The following is a 22,670-nucleotide window of genomic DNA, read 5'->3' as shown; positions in this document are numbered from 1 at the left end:
AGATGTTTTCACACTGCTTGACTATCTGGGCTAGCGTTTCGTCGCTGCTTTGTTTACACTGCAAGATGGTTCGGCGACAGGGACATTCACATTGCATGACTTTACTATAGGAAGAATCGCCAACAACTTCGTCCAAACTACGTCTCACAGCCAAAAACACGTCGTATATCTTTTTTTTATTAACTACATAATGAGAAAGAAGCCTTTAATGGGGTAGAACATGTACATGTTTGCTCACCTGGGTTTAAAGGGAATTAGCCATTTCTCCTCAACATTGATAATAAACTAATTTCTTTCTGTATGAAACGTCAAACAGACACGGTTGCTCCTGAGTCCTGTCAAACCTCCACTAGTTTTTCCTCCATTTCGTGGGTCCAATTAAACCGAAAAAGAGCGCTTTTAACTTCTCCCCCAGCCTCCCGCTGGCCTGCAGCAGTTATACACACACGCACACACAAGTGAAAGCTGCTCTCTCATTGGCTGTAGGCGATAGCTGATGTTATTTTCAGTCAAAACTCAATTCACACGGCATGATTTGAATCGCCGACAGCTCCAGATATTTAGCATGCCAAATATCTCACAGGCATCGGCAACTCATCGGCGATTCTCTCAGATCGCGTCTTTGAAAGTTCATACTGTGTGATTGTCACTCACGTGCACGAGCGGCGATTTGCCTGTGATTTCAGGCATTTGTCGGCGATTTCTCAAAACCTGTCGGCGAGCCAAAATCTGGGCTAAAATCACGCAGTCTGAACTTGGCATTACTGTCATAGCAGGACGTATGAAGAAGTTAGCGAGTAGAGTTGCATGGTGGAGTTGCTAAATGAATGAATATAATATGTCAAATGAATAGGTTGTGGATAAATTTGGAGAAAACTCAGAACATTTGCTTAAAATTCTCTGGTAAGTATCTCCGCCATCTTGCCTACATCTCTTTGTGAAGATTACAGCAAGTTAAGCCTCTAACTTACTACAAGTTATGCCCTTTCATCTTATACCCCTGTCTTGCAGTCCGCAGACAGATACACTTGGGAGGCCCTGAACTAAGAGAACCCATACAGTTTATGTAAATGTAATGTTGTAAGACAGATCGACCCAAGCAGAGAACGACTGAATTTTCGAAAGGTAAAACCCTGTTCACTGAAATGAATGAGAAATCTTGCCAAATTGATTCACACTCCAAACCACATTTTTTGACAGTTACAATGACAAATGACTTTCAAAAGATATCACCGGTATTTCAACTAACAAATTCATAAATTGTCATAAATGCACAAATACTTCTAGTTATGAAGGTTTATTTTTCTCAAAATCCAATAGATGCACCTCACTAATCTTCCGATTTGTGTCCACTGTATTCTGACTCACGTCCAGAATCATGTGAGAAAAGCAGACAGTCAGTTCACATGAAGTTCGCGTGAGTTTGAATGTGAAATAACAGCCATTCTGTCTGTTTCTTCTGCTCTGGAAAATGGCATGGAATAGAGTGTTCCTGGGCGCTGTGGTTAAGTGGATGCTCAGTTCATTTGTTTTGCAGGTCTGCTGCAGCTGTGCTGGAATCCTCCATCATGTCAACTGCTGCCAGGACTCTGGAGACGGCGCTCTGATCTGCTCCTGTTCGAGCCACTGAGCGCTTCCAGCAAATGAGCTCTCTGGAGGGGCGCTTTGCTAATTACTCTTGGAGATTTTTAGCCTCGACCCGACGCGCATTAACACCGGGGCTGTGTTTAATTCAGATGTGAACTGACGATGCCTTTTAAATTTAAATTAAACTGGGGGATTTGAACTCAGGTTGCATGATGGATGTCGAATTCTGACTTGAGTTTAAGGACACAAGAGTCAGAATGCAGTTGTATGAGGACATACCGAGGATGAACTGATATTACCAAGTCCAGATCAGATCACATTTAACTTGTCTTTTTATAAAATCTGTGTGAATCAATATGTCAATGTTATAAAACTGAAAATAAATATTAAGTAGGGGACAGGGCTTTCATTTTCTGTATCATTTACTCTTAGCAAACTAATAGTAAGAGCAGTGTGATTAACTATATTGTGGCTCAAGTGTAAAACTGACTTTAAAGGTGAAAGCAAATGGTCAGACTTTGATTACCAAGATTAAAACAATGTATTTTTTTCAGTGGATTAAATTGTATGGATAAACTTCACCTAGAGAATAGCAATGTGTACTAGCAAAATAAACACTGTAAAATTTGTATATAAATAGACTTTAAATGTGAAACTGTTGCATAACTTGACATATCAAAGCCAAATCATATAGTAATAACAACTCTGGACTGTATTTAGAGGTTTTAGTAAAGTTTGCAAAAAACAAAGTTTTTAAAGCACATTGTCTTCACCAGCCCCTAAATATTAAAGAGCCCCTATTATGGGTTTTTGAAAATTACTTTCTATGCAGTGTGTAACACAACACTAAGTGAATGAAAACATCCAGTGGAGGGTTAAATCTGAAAGTGCAACGTGTTTAAAACTATTGAGTCTTTAACGAAACAGTTGACTCAGAGTCGAATAAATGAATCATGTTGGGTTCGGATCTTTTGCTTGAACGCGTCGATGTCAATACCGTACATCACCATATCGGTAGTGTCAGAGCCGGTAAAACATGAACGCGCCTTTTCCTTTAAACACTAGCAGAGAGCTGGGGATTACAGGACTGATCATGACGCAAAGATGACGATCACTGACAGATGGAGATCTGGCTGTGGGGAATAAAGGGTTAAAGTTCATTTTCACAACAACACCACAGTCAACCTAGTTCTGTCTTTGTTCCTGTCATTCCTGTCATCTGATTTTTGATAAAATAACCTACGCTGCAATGCGGGATTCGTCGGCCGTTTGCTATTAAAAGAAGGAGCAGCAGAGACTATTTTGGAAGGGACTTTGTCAGTTACTGTTACAGTTCATATTGGACCAGTTTCTTCTTCCTCCTGATCATAACATGTGTCAAAATTGTTGCCTCATTTTGTGTAGTTAGCAAAATATTATTTAAGTGTGTGTTATTTGTCGTCGCTCCGCGCGAGTAATCACTCAGGTTAAACCTTCATGGGATTATTCACATATTGCGTCCAAAACCACGTTAAAAACGTGATGCGTGCTAATTCTTTTACTGATTAAAATGCGTTTCTGAACTCGCAATCCTCTGCCGTTTGCCTTTGCTATGGCCACCATCAGCTGTTTATACACATGGTCAATTTTCAAAATTGTTCAACTTTTGCCACTGTGTACATGTGTCATTCTAATTACTAGGGGTTAGGGTTAAGAATAGAGTATATCCTAGTTTTTAAATGCATTGCTTCTTTGCATTCCTGAGTTGGGCTATCACGTACTCTGTGTGCTACTTCATAGCCATGGTGGGTATTTCTCTCTGTCTTGTGCTAAACGCAGTCGACCAATCACAAGAGACTGGGTCATCGAACCAATCAGCACAGATTAGCTTGCCACTAAGGAGGGGTTTGGGAACAAATGAATCACTGAATGGATCATATGGGAGTCGTTGTTATAATTAGGTACAAAAAAATGCTTGTTATGAGACAATGAAAGTGTTTTTTGACCTTGCATGCATATCAGCCTGTTGTTGAAGACCCCTAAAATATGACCTTTTATAATGCATAATAGGGGCTCTTTAAAACTAAAACTAGTTTTACTTTAGTTTTACTTCTATTAATTATGATAATGATAGTATGAAAACGAACAAAAATTAAACTAAAACAGTCAACAGTCATTTTCATTATAAACATTCCAATATATGATATTTCAGTATATTAATTTGGTCATACTTAGCAAATTTCTATAGACAGTGGTCTCACATTTTTTATTTATTCTGCTTTATCATGTAACCATGTTGAAATAAAGGCCAGTGAGCTCACAGACAGTTTCATGTCAGTCTCTGCTTTTTTTTCTCTCTAGAAACACAAAGAGCGTTTCATGAGCCCCCGGTGATAAAAATAACTTCCTGATATCCAAAGCAGGGAGTGATCACAGACATCAGCCTTGACGTAGCGCAACACCAAAGCATTTTTCCCCCCCGATGTAGACGGTGACGTTGACTTTGGCGTCCGTTGCGCTGGATAGTTTGGTTGTGAAATCACATTGTGGTAAAATACAACCAAGATTACATTCCCCCCACACACACAACTGTGCTGATGTAATGCTCTTCTCGCAGTTACCGGCTACTGTGTTTTCTCTAGCCACAATTTATGGCGACCTCACAAAGGTCACAGCGCAGGAAGTTTTGTCGACGCTAACCAAGTCTGTAAAGCACTAGAAAACTTCACACGGGCCAAATCAGGAAGCAATTTGGGGCTTTAAGCAACTCTCAGGTAGGTCAAGAGGAGCCCCGCGCTGCCTGTCAGGCTGACTGGATCCAGATGGAGCGCTGACCGCAGTAGTCTGGTTTGGGTTGGCCTGACTCTATCGGAGCCCTCAGGATGTCCTGAGACCGCCATACTGCAAGCCCGAGTCAGAACGGAGACTTTCAACACCTTCTGGGATGGCGTGCTGGGTTTGTCATGAGGGGTTTTTAAGCAGGAGGATAAAATGGGATTTTAGAGGGGCAGGGGGTAAAGATGGGATTTAATATGATCCCCTCTTGAAAAGCTTCTCTTTTTTTTGTAAACCTTTTGTGTGAAAGCCTATTTATGCCTCAGAGTTTCCCAACATTTCACATGAATTTACATGTAGTGTCTTTATATTTTTAAAGATGTTTAGGGGCATACATCTTGCAATTTAATTAAATTTAACACAACCCACCAGGAAAAAAAACTATAAAAATACTATAAATACTATAAAAAAATACTATAAAAACTAGTGATTTTGAACCATAAAGTAGTGTTATACAGTATTTTCAACTCTTTGTTGATGAATGCTCCGGCGTATTATACACTCAAAAAAATTATTTATGTTTTGCTTATTCAATCTACTTATTTAAAATGAGCTACACAACACAATTCTTGACATTTGATTGGGACAACGTAATGTTTTTATGTTCAATCCACATAAATTTGTTAAAAGTGTTACGTTAACTTAATCAATTTGTGTTGGGACAACATGAATGAATTGTGTGGAACCCTACATTTTTTACAGTGTAGACGTTGGGTTCCACAATTCTTTTTGTTGTCACAAAAAACTTTGCTTGTCTACAAAAAATAAAAAAACCTAAGAATTGGGTCATTTCAACTCATTTTTAAATAAGTGGATTAAGTGAAGTTAAATAAATGAATTAAGTTTGACAAACTTAATTTATGACAGTTTTCAGTAATAAATTAAGTTATTTTAGGTGTAACAAGTTTTAGTCATTTAGTCATGGCAGGCATAAGTATTGTTTGCTATTAATAGTGAACAATACTTGCCACAAACCATAAAAGTAATATTATTATTAGTGTTGTTAACATAGAAAGAAATTTATTTGTACTCTAATAAAAGTATTATTATAATTTTTATTATATTAACATGGGAAGAAAATTATTTTTACTGTAATAAAAAGTATTATAATTATTATTATTGTTGAATTAACATGAGAAGAAAAGTATTTGTACTCTAATAAAAGTATTATTATTATTATTATTATTATTATTATTATTATATTACAGTTTTTCTGTCGCTTTGGTGCGTTTCTCACAACACTAGTGCATTTCTGCACAACAGTTAATGCGTTTCTCAAAACAATTAGTACAAACTGCAAAACCTAGCTGATAACCTGCAAAAACGTGTCACTTGCTGAAAATGGATAGTACATTCCTCAAAAGCAAGTATTCATGTCAATCAAAAGTGTCAGTGTCATCAAAATGAAAAGTCCTGACATCATTGTTTATGAACAAGATAGTCAAATGGCTTAGTCACGTTTTCATTATGTCAGTTTACTCTGTACATTTTTTTTCAATGCAAAAAAGTGAGATTTTGGTGACACTTCCTGAAAATGCCCAAGACAGCGCTATATACTATTTGCACAGCCGTTTGAAAACTACAGTAAAGTTAGACATCACTGCATTTAGTGAAGTATCTGAGTACAAGACACTGAATATGTAGGTTTCACAGTTTTTCTGCATTTGCTCGTTGCAATTCGAATTTAGTCACAGCATTGTGCAAAAGAATAAATAAACCCTTTACAACATAAACTTCCTTTGGGTAGAGCTGTGCACAACTGTAAACAATATTGCAGAACATATTTGAACTGAACCTACAACACAGGTCTGTAAATCATTCATAAAATTGTTCAATTTTTAAGGCATTTTCAGGAAAATAAAGATTTACATTTTTTTTATAAAATTTGTTAAACAGCTAGTTTAAAATTTTTGTATGTAATGACTCAAGCAATGAAACGAGGACTATTAGTTTTATATGGAATGACTATTAAGCATTTACAAGTTTAGTTAATTTTGACTGACATGACATAAGCAAATGATAATGTTATAAAACAGCAGAGAGTTTTGTGAAAGCAATTGATGCATGTCCAAAAGAATCTGCAGTGTGTTGGAAGGAATGAGAAACTGCTAGGATGTGCACAAATGACTAATTGTTTTGAGAAATGCATTACCTGTAGTGCAAATGTAAATAGTGTTGTGAGAAATGCACCAGAGCGACTGAGAAAAACTGTAACATGGGAAGGAAGTTATTTGTACTGTATGATCATTATCATGATTTATTCTGACTCATATCTCACATTTCTTGTAATTGCAACTGTTTTTCTTAGCTGCATATTGTTCTGTAGAAATTGAGCAAATCTCACAACAACACTTCCTCCTCAAAACTGCAACTATTTCTCATAATGTCAACTTTTTGTGACTCCCGTGCACTGAAAAAATGATTCATTGGATTTGCAAATTTTTGGGTAAAATTTGATATGGGCTGAATTTAAACAAAAAAAAAATTTAAGTACTGTCTAACTTAATTTATTTAAAATAATAATAATAATAATAATAATAAATAATAATATTAAAATATATATATAAATCACTTCTAAATTACTTTTTTTAATTCTTGAGCCAAAAATGCATTTTCATCAAAAATTAAACACACAAACATATATATAATTATTCATTCAAAAGTGCTGGATGGCCTTCTGCTGCACGTTTTTTATAACACGCTTCATGCAAAACCCCACAGAGCAGCAGAAGCAGTCGAACCCTGTACAGATCAAAGATTTCCTTCTGTTTTCATCACTTAAAGCAGTGCCTTGTCCCTATGGAGGATTGGTTGAAGTTCTGATGCTGAGAGCAGTAGTAAAAAAACAACTCGTAAACAGTAAATATTAAATTAAATTCAGGATTTAACAGCTTTAACAACATTTCACATTGGTTTGCTTTGTGTTGAGTGTCAGACAAACCTTGGTGATGGCAATAGCGCAGGCATGGCCCCATATTTCAATCAGCTGCTGCTGGCCGAAGCGGTAGTCCCTCAGGAGCTCCGTCTCAACAGTCGCCACTTCAGTTTTACTGCAAAACACGCACAAATTACATTGACACAGAGCACATGGTATTAGCCAATCTGATTTCACGGCAATGGATAACCTTTCTGATTTAGTGGCTCACTCTTATTTGATCACATTTGTACATTTTAGTATGATTTACTCATCTTCCAATGAGGGGTAGGTTTGAGGGGATGCCAATGGAGCTAATAATATGCCAAACAATCACAATCATCTACTCTTCCTTGTTGACCACCCCTGACCTACTTTCTGCTGAATCTGAATTTTATGATCTGAATTTCTGGTTTAGAATTTTAGGATATTGAATTTGATATTGAATTTGAATTTGTTTCTTCATCTTGAAAATTTGAAACTGTATCTTTACAAACTGGATATCTGCAGTGTATGAATCCAGAACGAAAAAAATCTGAAGTATGAAAATACGTCTATTAAAAAAATTCAGCCTTGAAAGATTCAGTTGTCTTAAATTTCAGATCCTCAATATTTAAGTTATGAAATTCAAAATAAGAAATTCTAATTCAAAACATTTTTAACAGCATATACAGATTTAGATTTATTAAATTACAATTGTCAATGCTTCAAATGAACAAAATTCAAGTTCAGGTTGTTTTGGCATATTAATAGCTCCATAGATACCTCCATCTAAAACTATGTTTTTTACTAATTAAATTGTATGAATTCATTCAAATTAGCCACTGAAATAGCTTAGTTTATGCTGGAAAATGCCACATCCGGAACCTCTGAAATCTGATTCGGCACCTCATTTTACCAATCCCCAGGGACAGACTGGCCATAGGGAGCACCGGGACTTTTCCCGGTGGCCTGGTGGTCAATCTGGCCTGCCACCATGAGAATGGCCTGCCGCGCACCAGCACAACGCCCGTGAATGTATAAAATAGTTACATTTCCTTCACTATTAGCCAGAGAGGGGGGACTTGAGTCACATGACTTGCAAAATTTAAGACTTGAGACTTGACAGATATCCAAAACAGACTCGACTTTACCTGGGCTTGACTGTCATGACTTGACTAGGACTTGAGTAAAATAACTCAAAATAACTTATATACTGTGTAGATTAACATATTATATTGGATTATTATAGGGCGGCATAAATTAGCCTGTCACTTTGTGCAATGATGGTATTTATAAAGTTTTCTAATGTTACCATACAGGGGCGGATTTCATGTTTATTTATTTAGCTGTTTTTATATCACTCAAACTTCTTTTCTACAATTTGTCTTTGTCAATATTATCTTAATGTAGTCTCTACATTTTAAATGATTGATTTTATTAAAATTAATTTACAACTTAAAATAATAAATATGTTTTTTTTAATAAATTTGCTGGACTGCTTCATGATTGGGGATGGTGGACAAATTTGTGCAGATGTAGTAATAACATTTGAATTCATATTATTGTTATTACATAACATTACATTATTATAACAATAATTGTACTAAATAATATTTATTTACATTTAAAAAAATTGAGAGTTTGACTCTCACTATACAAAATATGATAGAAAATGTAATATATAGTTTATACAGTAGGTATAATTTATACTTCTAGATATTTATTGAGGGCCCCCGGATTTCCTGAGGTTCTAAGAGGCCCCTTACCTTGCTTATTAGTTAAATTCGCCCCTGTTACCATTGTGTTGAAGAGCCGAGGCAGGGGTTTGTTTAAGTCTGTATTCATCCGCAGATAATATGACCTATAATCATGCAGGTGTATAAAAATAGTCTCTTTAATTGTTACATCAACACATGTTATTGGTAGCTAACACTTGATCACAAAGATTGGAGTTTATGTGGCATTTATGCAAATAAATCACTTAAATTAGTTTATTCTATATTAAATTATAATCAAAATGTTGCCTCAATCTGCTAACTTTTAGCTAACTTAAATAAATGAGTTAGTTTTCTCAAATGTTTTTGAGGCAACATGTTTTGTGTATTCTGAAGTTGTCAGGTTTTACAATGTGGAAACCAACCTCCTGACATTTACATGTGTATTTTGAGTGCATTGTGTTGGACATGCTATCCATTCCTGGCATGGCGTCTTAATGGCTAATGCTAGTTTAGCCACACACACAGAGCTAATGTTACTGTGGAGTACACTGTAAGTGTGAAATTCAGGCTCGCACTTCACAATTCAAATACAGAAAGACTTTTATGAGCCCACTTGATGGTTGAAACTTCAGAGCCCTCTGCTGGAAATGTACAAAAATACTGAGCTGTATGTGGGTCAGAGATGAAAAGGGGTTTCAGAACATCAAAGCTATAAAGCTGTGAAAAAATAAATATAAAAAAAATAATGAAAAATTAATTAAAACTTTTGCTATGATTCACCAAAGATACCCACTTAAATGTGATTAATTGTAACAATAGTTACACCAAAAATTGTTTTCAGGCATTTAGAATTAGAAAAATTGCAAAAGTCGTTGCAAAGTATAACCATAACAGAGTGAACCTTTATCACTTGCATGTGATTTAAAGACATTTCAAGCGAGTGTAAAGCATTTGAGCGCAATAAAGTACAGCATTTGTAACATTATTGATAAATAATTGTACTTATTGGACTTATTAATGCAATTAAGACTAAAAAATGTAATTGTACATTCCATGATTCAATTTCAGTAACTGAATGCTGTTTGACTCTACAGAAAACCATAAAGCACTGTTTATTTTACATGTTTCTTTGCTCTTTTGCAATTATTCTTGCTTACAATTGTTTTTTTGTTTTTTTAAAGATATATATTATATTTATATTATTATCTAATATACATAATTTGCGTCCTTACAAAAGCATCCAGATCAATTTGATTTAAGGATTTTTTCCCCCAAATTGAGCTATTCGACCCATCTGGTGAAATTGTATTCATATTGCAATATATATCACAAAAAAACAAAATATCGCTATATATATATATATATATATATATATATATATATATATATATATATATATATATATATATATATATATATATATATATATGAAGTCAGAATTATCAGCCCCATTTATTTTTTCCCCGATTTTTGTTTAACGGAGAGAAGGTTTTTTCAACACATTTCTAAACATAATAGTTTTATTAACTCATTTCTAATAACTGATTTATTTTATCTTTGTCATGGTGACAGTAAATAATATTTGATATTTTTCAAGACACTTCTACACAGCTTAAAGTGACATTTAAAGGCTTAGGGTAATTAGGGAAGTTATTGTATAACAATGGTTTGTTTCTTTAGACTATTGAAAAATAATATAGCTTAAAGGGGCTAATAATTTATGAATAATTAATTATGACCTTAAAATGTTTTTTAAGAATTAAAAACTACTTTTATTCTAGCTGAAATAAAACAAATTAAGACTTTCTTCAGAAGAAAAAATATTATTAGACAAACATAATTTGGGAAATATTTTAAAAAAGAAAAAACTATTTAAAGGGGGGCTAATAATTCTGACTTCAACTGTTTGTGTGTGTGTGTGTGTGTGTGTGTGTGTGTGTTTATATATATATATATATATATATATATATATATATATATATATATATATATATATATATATATATATATACGTCAATGTTTACTATAATACTACAAAATGCTTGACCTAAAAAAAAAAAAAAAAAAAAACACTGATCTCATTAAGGATTTAGTTAGCATTAATAGCTGTTGATGGCTTATTTCCTCAGATACATTTCTGGCTTTTGTAGCGTGTTGTTTTAAAGTTGTATTTCACCCTGAGGCATTTTTCCACTGTGTTTCCAGGACAACGTGTTTTGTTTGTGTTTGTTTGTTGTCTCTTATTGCTTTGGGCACCAGAGGGACAGAAGAAAAAAACTATTTTTAAAAATGATTATACATTATTGAGTTCTCTCAGCTGTACACACTCGGCTGAATGTAACATTTTCCATTTCAGTTCCAGACATCCTTCTGTCACTCTCTACTTCTCAATCCTTCAGATAGATAGATAGATAGATAGATAGATAGATAGATAGATAGATAGATAGATAGATAGATAGATAGATAGATAGATAGATAGATAGATAGATAGATAGATAGATAGATAGATAGATAGATAGATAGATAGATAGATAGATGTGTCATTGGTCAGTGAATATAGATCAGGACTGGGGTCGGTGTGTGCTCTGATCATTGGCGTGAGTCTCTGCATGGGCTTTTCCAGCGTTCTGGCATTTACCGTCTCCAATAGAGCTGCACAGCCGTCAAGCCGAGTTTGCAGGGGGAGATTTCCTGGCGTACTGTGACACAGTGATATTTGTAAAGTTCAACCGAGTCTAGTGCTTTTGATATTTCCGTTCCCACCGACCTATTCAAGGAAATCCTGTCGGCTGTGTATTTTCCCAATTTCTCAGAAAGGTTCCCAGCGTGAGATAAAACTGAGAAGTGTTGTTTCCCGTATACAGCAAAGATTTCTTACTTCACTTAAGATCCCTCAATGTTAACAGTTTAAATGAGTCCTCAACCTTATTCATTTGTGGTGGGGGAAACTGCAGTGAGGGAATATCCCCACCAGGGGACAGTGTGACTTAAACTGCTCTCCCAACATCCACATCATCCATCAGGACAAATTACGACTAACATAATAACATATAAGAACATACAATGAGAAATAAAGCTTCCAAAATTGGAGTTTTCACAGCAATGCCATACAACAAGAGTTTTTGTTGAGAATAGTTCTCAAAAGAACAACCTTAAAGTAACGACTCTTTAGGAATCAGTGGTTCCATAAAGAACCTTTATCATCTAGAATCGTCTCATTGGCCAAAAAATTAATTTATATTTTCACACGGAGACAAAAAATATTAATAATTTAAAGAAAAGTCAATAAAGAAAAAATAACCAATATAAACTATAATAAATGTGATTACATTTATATAAAAAAGATTAAATTAGAGTATTATTTGTAGTTCCCCAAAGTATATTTCAGCAAAGATATCAGCTTTATCTCATTAACAAAATGTTCTTCTGCTATAAAAAACTTTTTGTATCAGTTTACACTTAAAAAATAAGGGTGCGTGTCCACTGAAGTGCTGAAAACACCAATGCTCTTCTAAAAACAGTCAGCTGTGAGTGCTTTTTTTTTCTCAGAGATTAAAAAACAGGGGCTCACTGCCTCATTACGCTGCTGATGTTTAATGGGTCATGAAACACCAAAATGAGATGTTTTTTTTAGATGTTGACAGTCATATATGTGTCCCATGTTGCTAAAAGCACTACGAGAACACATACATTTAGCTAAAAAGTGAAAATGTATTGTTTTTGCAATTTTAAGAGCAAATTTATTCTTCCGGTTTAAAAATATTTAATCTCCGTCACAGCGATGAGATCACTGTAAATTCCAGCATGGAGATTGGTTGTCTGTAGCGGCTAGTAAAAAAAGGGACATTATTGTGGATTAAAGTGGTCTGGTAACACGTGACAAAAGTAAGTTTGTAAGGAACATTTTTTTACCCAAGAGCTTTCGTAAATGTAATAATATTGTAGCTATATTACTGTAAACTTAGTAACTAATTCAGTTTGACTAAGGTATTTCTTAAAAAATGAAAGAGTAATGCTGATGATACTTACTAACTCTGCCATATGAATAAACATAAACAAAGAACAATGATCCGTAGAGACAGAACAATCAACACCAACTGGAACCGCGTCTGTTTTTAAACAGTGGCAAATCCATTTTCACCATTTCCAGATTCGACAAGCTCTCGGGTAAAAAATGTTTCCTACAAACATATTTTTGTTGCATGTTAGCAGACCGCTGTAATCCACGCAGGTGGGTTCGCACGCTCGCAGGATAATGGAAATAAAACCTTCATTGTGGCACATTTATAAATGAAACACAGACGACATGTCTTCGAATAATTCTACTACTACTTGTTTTAATTATGGTTGGCAACACAACATGGCATCTGAACATTGTGCAGGTAAAAGGTCTTCGAAGATACCATTTATATCAGTTAAGTGGTCACACTTTACAATAAGGTTCATTAGTTAATGTTAATTAATGCATTTACTAACATGAACAAACAATGAACAATACATTTACTACTGTACTTGTTTAAGTTAGTAAACGTTAGTTAATGAAAATACAGTAGTTCATTGTTAGTTCATGTTAACTCATGGTGCATTAACTAATGTTAACAAGCATGGACTTGGATGTTAATAATGCATTAGTAAATGTTCAATTATGATTAATAAATGCTGTACAAGTGAGGTTCATGATTAGTTCATGTTAGTAAAGGCATTAACTAATGAACCTTATTGTAAAGTGTTACCAATTAAGTTGCACCTCATTTACAACCGCTGATTGGTTCGAACCAAGTCTTCCTCATGAATCAATGATGAAAACTCAATGACATCACGTTGTACCGGCCGATACAGACATTTAATCTCCACGATGGAATTTACACAATGATCACATGGCCGTGACGCAGATGGACACAAATTTCTTTTCAAACTAGAAGAACGAATTTGCTCGAAACAACGCAAAAACAACCAACTTTCACTTTGTAGTGAAATATATATATATATATATATATATATATATATATATATATATATATATATATATATATACTTTTGAACTTTATATATAACTGTCAACATCTCAAAAATGTGTTTTGGTGTTACATGTACATGATCCTTTAAAATACGGTTCTTTTATTGACAAAAACAGAAAAAAAGCTCAGCTCTTGAAAAAAAATGCTGTGCTGGACACATGTCCTTTCAAAATAGTGACATAAAAACCTTTCACCAAACCATTCTTACAACTTCATATCCTCTAATGTTAATAACAATTTTACACATATAAAGAACCCTTTTGTACTATAAATATGGCATAGATTGGGTTCATGTTCGAGGTACTTAATGTCACAGCTGATGCCAGTAAACAACCTTTCTTGAGATTCCCGAGTATGCAGAGCTCACCAGGTTTGCATTAGCATCACCTTTGGCATTGCTGTAGCATCGGTCTCGGCCTAATTGTTGTTGATCACCCTTACAGCAGATCCACACATGACTGCACAGCCAAAAGAACAACAGTATCAGGCCAGGCATTTACCCTGAGAGTCTCCCTAATTTCCCCATGAGGAGCAGCTCTATCTGAGAGCTGTGAATTGTGCTGTTCAGCTGTAATAACAACTCGGCTAATGAGCTTGTTTACCTCCAGCCTGCTAGCTTGCTTAACACACAAGAGTGCTGGAAGAGTTTCGCCTGTTAGCGAGGCCATTTGTTGATTTGCATAGCACAAAATGGGGGATACGACGCAAAATCCCCGTTTTTCCTTCGTTTTCAAATACTATAATTACCTCAACACACCAAGAGACAGCCAAATAAGCACCTTTCTGGTCTAAATCAGCAGGCTTGTTTTGCAGGACCAGCCGCTTCTGACAAGTATCCGGTTCACAACTCGATGTTCTCAGCGAGGACTGATTTAACAAAGGAAATGAGTGGGTGAAAACGATATAAAAGAAAGTAATGGCTATGGAGAACAGAATGCCATTTGCATAGCCGCCAAATGTACCCAATATCTCGTTTAGGGGGTTGGATCGCCACATTTGACATCTGCTAATTTGTTCGAGACTGAATTGTTTTCTTAAAGTGCTGCGCAAAACTATTTAATGGCAGATGATTGAATTGCACCCCTGGTGTGATGATGTTATGAGCATTTGCTTGCTATTTAAAACAGCATTTGAAAAAAAATCATTTAAGGGTTAATCTGCAACTGCTGTGACATTTCCATCTGCATTCCTAATTCTAAAACTCATAAATCACACATTACACCCATCATGTTCCATGAAGTATTGAACAAAACTAAATGTTAACTAATTACCTTAAAAATATATGCAGTTCTAGGCTCTGTACATACAAACTCATGGATTTTAAAAATAGCAGCTTTTTCTATGTGGTTTGGTTGTACATATTAGGTTACTAAAACCAAAACGTTTTGAAAACTCCTTCCAAGGAAAAGATTTACAAAAATGTTGGGGTTTGTCTTTACTGTTATTTCCTTTGTGTGACAAAGATTGTGTACCAAGATGTGCAACTGTGCAATGGCCAAGGTAACCAAATACCAATGGGACTCATGATGTAGATATGGACAATTATCCAACCTAATTTTGGAACAGAAACATCAGAATGAAGCCTACTGGAACCAATAATAAGACTCATTGAGGGTTCTGGTTGGCTAACATGACTTTACAGTTAGGATTATATCACCACCTGTTGCTTTGTTTACTATAATACCCATGTAAATGTGGACATAGCCTTACATTACAAAGGTTTTGGGACACCTCTTGAAAGCAGGGTTTCCAATCACTTCCATGGCCACTAGTACATAAAATCAATGAGTTCATTCATGATACAGTGATAACCCAGCAAGCATTTTTTTGTGTTTAAAAGATGTCTAATAGTCATCTAAACAAAGTTATCGTGGCTAAAACAAGGCTAAATTTGTCATTGAAAATCTAATAGACATCTAAGAATAGGCCAAATCTAGACTAGTCATCAAATAAACAAAAAATAAATGACTACACATATAAAGTCTGTCTAATCTAATCGACAAATCTAGTGTTCGGCTATTCTTAGACATCTATTAGATTTTCACTGACAGCCCAAATTTAGCCTTGTTTTAGGCAAGCATTCTACGTTTAGATGTCTATTTGATGTCTGTTAAACACAAAATTATTTGCTAGGAATTTGCCAACTGAGCATTAAGTCCAGGGCTCAACAATAAGGACTGCCCGATGGCCCGGGGCCAGCATGAGAGATGTTCGGGACAGTAGACAGAATCGTTACTGGCCCCATCAGGCCAGTGCTGCCTTGTCATCAAATTTTTATTTGCCTGCTACTATGTCAATTGTATGCAAATACAGTCTTAGAACCGAGAAACAATTTGTGCTTTTAAGTCTCAGAATGCTAGGTTTTCTGTGAAGTCGTAAACCCCATATTGCTTTTTGGTTCCTTTTATCTGATTGGTTGTTGTGAGCACGTTATTTTTTTCCACAACCTGGTAAAAACCAGAACAGTGAAGAGACGACAACATCAAATTATGAGGCTAAAAGAAAACGTCTGTTTCCAACGTTGTGGAAAAAGATATTTACTGTACATGGGTACAACACAACGAAAAAAATGAAGTGATGTTTTGCATAATTTCCATCAATTTTAAGTCAGCCACTTTTCGTTTAGCAATAAAATACCTGCACATTTTCCATACTGCTGTATTTTACTGCTAAATATTTTAACATTTTAAAAATATTTAAATTCTAGATTCAAAGACATTATTTTTGACACATTATTTAAAATATGTGGCTAAAAAAATAGCTATTTTTTATTTATTTATTTTGGTGGGGCCAGTGAAAATTTTGGCAGGGCCAGTAAAAATCTGAACTGCTGGTCCAGTCGGGCCAGTAGAAAATGTCCTTAGCGTTGAACCCTGAAGTGCATTCATGAAATTTCTTTTCTACTAAATATTTCATAGTCAATTGTTAGTGGTATTTTTACAAAGTAGATTCAATTGAGAACAGCAACTCAGCTTTGAAGTTGTTGGCCATGCAAATTCACAGAGTGGGGTCAGCTGATGTGCACAAAAGCCGCAACTTTCTGCAGAGTCAATAGTGGCCTACAAATTAGCTCAGGAGAAGTGTGTAGAAAGCTTCATGAAGTGGGTTTCCATGGTTTCCAAACCTGACATTATCAAGTGCAATGCAAGGCGCTGAATGCAGTGGTGTAAGGCAGGCCGCCACTGGACTTTAGAGCCATAGAGATGCGCTCTCTAGAGTGACAAATCATGCTTCTCTCTCTGGGTTTGCCAAAAGAACATTACTTTCCTGACTGCATTGTGACTAGTGGCAAATTTGGTAAAGGGAGATTATGGTTAAACCCCTAAGGCACTATGGTTGGCCCCTTAATTGCAATGAAAACATTTTGGAGAATTTCATTGTGGGGACGACCTCTTTATGTTCCAACATGACTTTGGTGTTTGGTGTGGAGCAACTTGACAAACCTGCACACAGCCCTGATTCAACCTGATTGAACACCTTTGGGATGAATTAAAACAGAGACTGAATTACTTATTCTTGTTATTAACTACAACAATGGCAAAAAAATTCCCATAAATACACTCCTAAACCTTGTGGCAAGCCTTCTCAGAAGAGTTGAAGCAGTTATAGGGTGAGCAGATGTCTGCACTTTTGCCGATATAGATTTTTTTTCTTTCTTTTTCGGCTTAGTCCCTTTGTTAATCAGGAGTCGCCACAGTGGGATGAACTGCTAACTGATCCTGCATATATTTTGCGCAGTGGATGACCTTCCAGCTGCAACCCACTGGGTTGACCACTGGGAAACTGGGAAACACCAATACACTCTCATTCACACTCATACACTACGGATAATTTAGCTTACCCTATTCACCTTTATTTCTTTGGACTTGTGGGGGAAACCGAAGCACCCGGAGGAAACCCATGCCAACACAGGAAAAACATGCAAACTCCACACAGAAATTCCAACAGACTTCTTGCTGTTATAAACAGTGTGTGTGTGTGTGTGTGTGTGTGTGTGTGTGTGTGTGTGTGTGTGTGTGTGTGTGTGTGTGTGTGTATGTGTGTGTTTTACCTATAAAACAGCTATATAAAAACATTTTACAAAAACTATACAATGTAGAAATAAATAATTTACAAATGTTGCCTTGGATACAAACTAAAATAGTATGTATGAACACTGATTTGTTGCCATCTTAAAGTGATTAACAGCATCTGCATTGCAATTATAGAAAGACAGTCTTGTCTACATCTAAAGATTGTAATCCAGATAGTAAGACTGAAACGGATGTTCTAAATCCCTGGAATGAGTCATGGAAGTGGAAGCGAAAAACAACATCTAATGATGCTGAAGATCCAGGAGCTGAACTCTCATGTTACTCTTAAAGCAATTAAAAACTTCTAAAAGGGGGCGACGCTCAAGCCCTTGCTGATTCTTTCCTAATGAGTGTCTCGACTTCCTGCTCACTAATGACATAAAAGTCAGTCTGATCAGAGGAGTGGAGAAATGAAGATATATATATATTTGAAGTTATAATTTACATTTTAAAAATTTGTCATTGAATTATTCACTCAAACACTTTGTTCAAAACGACTAATTCATTTGTAAGCAAAGCAGTACACAGTCTTTATGAATAAACCATTGAATCAATGATTCAATTTGTTCAACGTTCATTCATTTAAGATGGAAACACATCAGTGTTGCCTTAAATAAATATTCTACTTAAACTATTTTAGTACATTTTAGGAAATAATTTTCATTCTTTGTACTTCAAAATGTTATGTGTTATTGCCATTATACATGTAAATACTTTTACACAGTGCATCCGGAAAGTATTCATAGCGCTTCACTTTTTCCACTTTTTTATGTTACAGCCTTATTCCAAAATGGATTAAATTAATTTATTTCCTTAAAATTCTACACACAATACCCCATAATGACAATGTGAAAAAAAGATTTTTTTTTAAATTGTTGCAAATTTATTAAAAATAAAAAAACCTGAAAAATCTCATGTACATAAGTATAACAGCCTTTGCAGTGAAGCTCTAAATTGAGCTCAGGTACATTCTGTTTCCACTCATCATTCTTGAGATGTTTCAGCAGCTTAACTGGAGTTCACCTGTGGTTAATTCAGTTGATTAGACATAATTTGAAAAGGCATACACCTGTCTATAAGGGCCCAGGGTTAACAGTGCATGTCAAAGCACAAACCAAGCATGAAGACAAAGGAATTGTCTCCATAACTCAGAGACAGGATTGTCTCGAGGCACCAGGCTGGGGAAGGTTACAGAAAAAATTCTGCTGCTCTGAAAGTTCCAATGAGCACAGAGGCCTTCATCATCCATAAGTAGAAGATGTTTAGAGCCACCAGAACTCTTCCTAGAGCTGTCCGGCCAACTAAGCTGAGTGCTCGGGGGAGAAGGGCCTTAGTCAGAGGTGATCAATAACCTGATGGTCACTCTGTCTGAGCTCCAGTGTTCTTCTGTGGAGAACCTTGCAGTAGAACAACCATCTGTGCAGCAATCCAGCAATCAGGCCTGTATGGTAGAGTGGCTAGACAGAAGCCACTCCCCACCTGGAATTTGCCAAAAGGCATCTGAAGGACTCTCAGACCATAAGAAAGAAAATTCTCTGGTCTGATGAAACAAATTAAACTCTTTGAAGTGAATGCCAAGCGTTATATTTGGTGATAACTATGCGCTCATCGCCATATCTGAAAATGGCTGTACACCGTTGCTTCCCATCCAACCTGATAGAGCTTGAGAGGTACTGCAAAAAGGAAAGGGCAAAAATTCCCAAAAACAGATGTGCCAAACTTGTGGCATCATATTCATAAAGACTTGAGGCTGTAATTGCTCCCAAAGATGAATCAACAAAGTATTGAGCAAAGGCTGTGAATCCTTGTGTACATGAGAATTTTCAGGTTTTTTATTTTGAATAAATTTGCAATTATTTTTTTTTTCACATTGTCATTATGGGGTATTATGTGTAGAATGTTAAGAAAATAAATTAATTTAATCCATTTTGGAATAAGGCTGTAACAAAAAAAATGTGGAAAAAGTGAAGCGCTATGAATACTTTCCGGATGCACTGTTTTATTACATTAATACTATTTTGCTCAATTAAACAATAATTATTTGTATTTATTTTTCTACCATAGACATCAGTTGCAGCCGGTTTTCAGCATTCTTCAAAATATCTACTTTTATGTTCAGCAGATGAAAAACCCTGATAAAGATTTGAACCCACTTGTGGATCAGTAAATGTTTTTTTCAGTTTAAGTAAACTATCCCTTTAATTCACCCCAAACTCAGAAGGCAAACTGAGACCTCCAAAAAGATGGAACTCTGTCCACTCTGTTGCATTTTGACTGAAATATGAATGCAACATACCAAAGACGTATAAACAGCACAAAAAATAAAATGTCTCCAGATCAAACCCTAAAAAGGACTGGATCACAGTCACAATGTTGCTCATTACAGTTCATCAGAAACACAGCTTGTCTTTTGCCATTAGAGGTCAAACTTGATTCTAATGATTCATAAGTACTTTTTTAAATCAAACAGTAGCACAGAAGTGTCTAATACGATCATGAGTGTGATGAAAAAGAGAAATGTGAGCTTAAAAAGAGCACAGTCTGATGACACCTAATGTAATTGTGTCTGAGTCAGTGAACATGTCGCTTTCCAAAGGTAATTTCCAAGCCAAAGAACGGTGGGAGGAAGCCGAGACTCGTGGTCTGGAACAACTTCACAGATCTTGGCAGTGAAGATCCTGCCTTCGTGACATATGTTATGAGAGGAGATGAAAAATGCATCAAACGTGACACTCTTATGCTAAGATTAGCCTGCGCTTGACATTATTAAGTGCGGAAGTGATACTTTACGATGATAGAGAACAGGGTCTTACATTAACATCTGAAAAGGCAGGTCTTTTCTGAGCTTATCCAGGGTCAAGGAGTTGTGTATTAAAGTGATATACAAATGCCGGAACATGCCATCTGCTCTTCACATTTTTTCCATCTTGTTTAAATACACCATATTTCAGACTTGCTTCCTCTGTTCTGCTCAGTCTTCACAACCGTCCTGACCTTTTCTAACACATTTCCAGTGCAGTGTACAAATAGTACACAGCCAAAAACAACAGACTATGTGCAACAGAGAATATAAAACACCAGTCTGCCAACATTCATTCATTTTCCTAGGGCCTTTATTTATCAGAGGTCGCCACAGCGGAATGAACCTACAACTTATCCAGCATATGTTTTACACAGCGGATGTCCTTTAAGCCGCAACCCAGCACTGGAAAACACCCATACACTCTCGCATTCACATACATACGCTACTGCCAATTTTAGTTTATTCAACTCACCTATAACACATGTCTTGCACTGTGGGGGAAACCACTGCGCCGCCAGTCTTCCAACATTTACACTGGGCTTCAGCATCAGCACTTGACAGAGGGCGTGTCTGAAGTTGGAGCTGATGCGATTGTCATAGCAGCGTCAGCCAATGAAATTAGTCAGCTATAGGCCACTGTCTGAGCTGGTTTATTCGCATACAGCGATCTGATTGGCGGACGCTTCCGTCAGCGCTTGAAAAGTTGAGGAAGTCCCAACTTCTGTAGTGAGCAACGCCACTGAAGCAGTGCCGACGGATTGGCAAAGCTGAGCAAGTCCCAACTTCTGCAGAGAGCAACGCCACTGAAGCGACGCCGACAGATCCACAATGCAGTCTGATGTAACCCATTTAGTGAATGGAAAGTATTAAAGCTGAAGATCATTTTAAAGCAGAATTGTCTGTCTAAACAACAAAATTATTTAAGTATTAATGTTTTAATAGCAACATATTGAGAAAGACCAATGATAAGATACAACAAAACTGCAAGATAGCTGATAATAAACCTGAAAATCTTCATATTGTCTAATAATCCACCCATAGTGAATATTGTAATATCAGGACTTATTAGTTGACAGTATGAACAACACCAAATATATAATCAAATTAATCCAGCATGATCTCATTTGGAAACGTAATTATTTTACCTATTGTCGGAAAAATGGCTAATTCATGCTAATTCATACAATTAAATTTTTTCAAAAACATACGTTTTTTTAAAAGCAAGCACCCCTAAACCTACCCGTCATTTGCGGATGACCAAATTGTACTAAAATGTACACTGTTAAAAATATCTGAAAATTGACAGTTAGCTAAAAAGGACAAACTTCAAATGGGTCTTTGTTAGGGCTGTGCTATTAATCAAAACGAATTGCAATCGCAATTAGAAAATGTTGCGACTAGTTGGATCGCAAGACGCTATGATATTAAATATATATATATACATTTTTTTTATTTCCCCTGCCCAGCGCAAATGTGTGACTGTCATCTGTGTAAGACAGTTTTACTACCCAATTGAGTGAAAACACTTATGTTATGTACAATCAGAATTGTGCAAACAAACTACGTGGCATGCCCACAATAAAAAAAGAAAAACAGGAAAGTGCAGACAAGTGGCATAATGGCACTTGCTTCTTCAAAAGCATTAATAAATGAATTATTATCAAAGAAAAACAGCAATTGTAATATGGGAATATTTTGGTTTCAAAGTCACAGACACCGAACAAAAACAGGTCATTTTTAAGAGCTGTCGCAGAATTATGC

The 22,670-nt window shown here is 35.8% G+C and overlaps 1 protein-coding gene across 1 annotated transcript in view; it reads right to left on the bottom strand.

Annotated features, from left to right (window-relative positions):
* The window catches only part of yjefn3 (YjeF N-terminal domain containing 3), a 75,165-nt gene that overhangs the window by 10,510 nt on the left and 41,985 nt on the right, over positions 1-22,670 (bottom strand). The window contains exon 2 of the mRNA NM_001044843.1: positions 7,343-7,451. Coding sequence (NP_001038308.1) covers positions 7,343-7,451 — 109 coding nt within the window. The remainder of the gene's footprint in view (positions 1-7,342; positions 7,452-22,670) is intronic.

The sequence above is a fragment of the Danio rerio genome, chromosome 22, assembly GCF_049306965.1.
Source record: "Danio rerio strain Tuebingen ecotype United States chromosome 22, GRCz12tu, whole genome shotgun sequence".
In the NCBI taxonomy this organism is placed as follows: domain Eukaryota; kingdom Metazoa; phylum Chordata; class Actinopteri; order Cypriniformes; family Danionidae; genus Danio; species Danio rerio.
The sequence above is the reverse complement of the archived record's forward strand: the minus strand, read 5'-3'. Positions and strand labels throughout refer to the sequence as shown.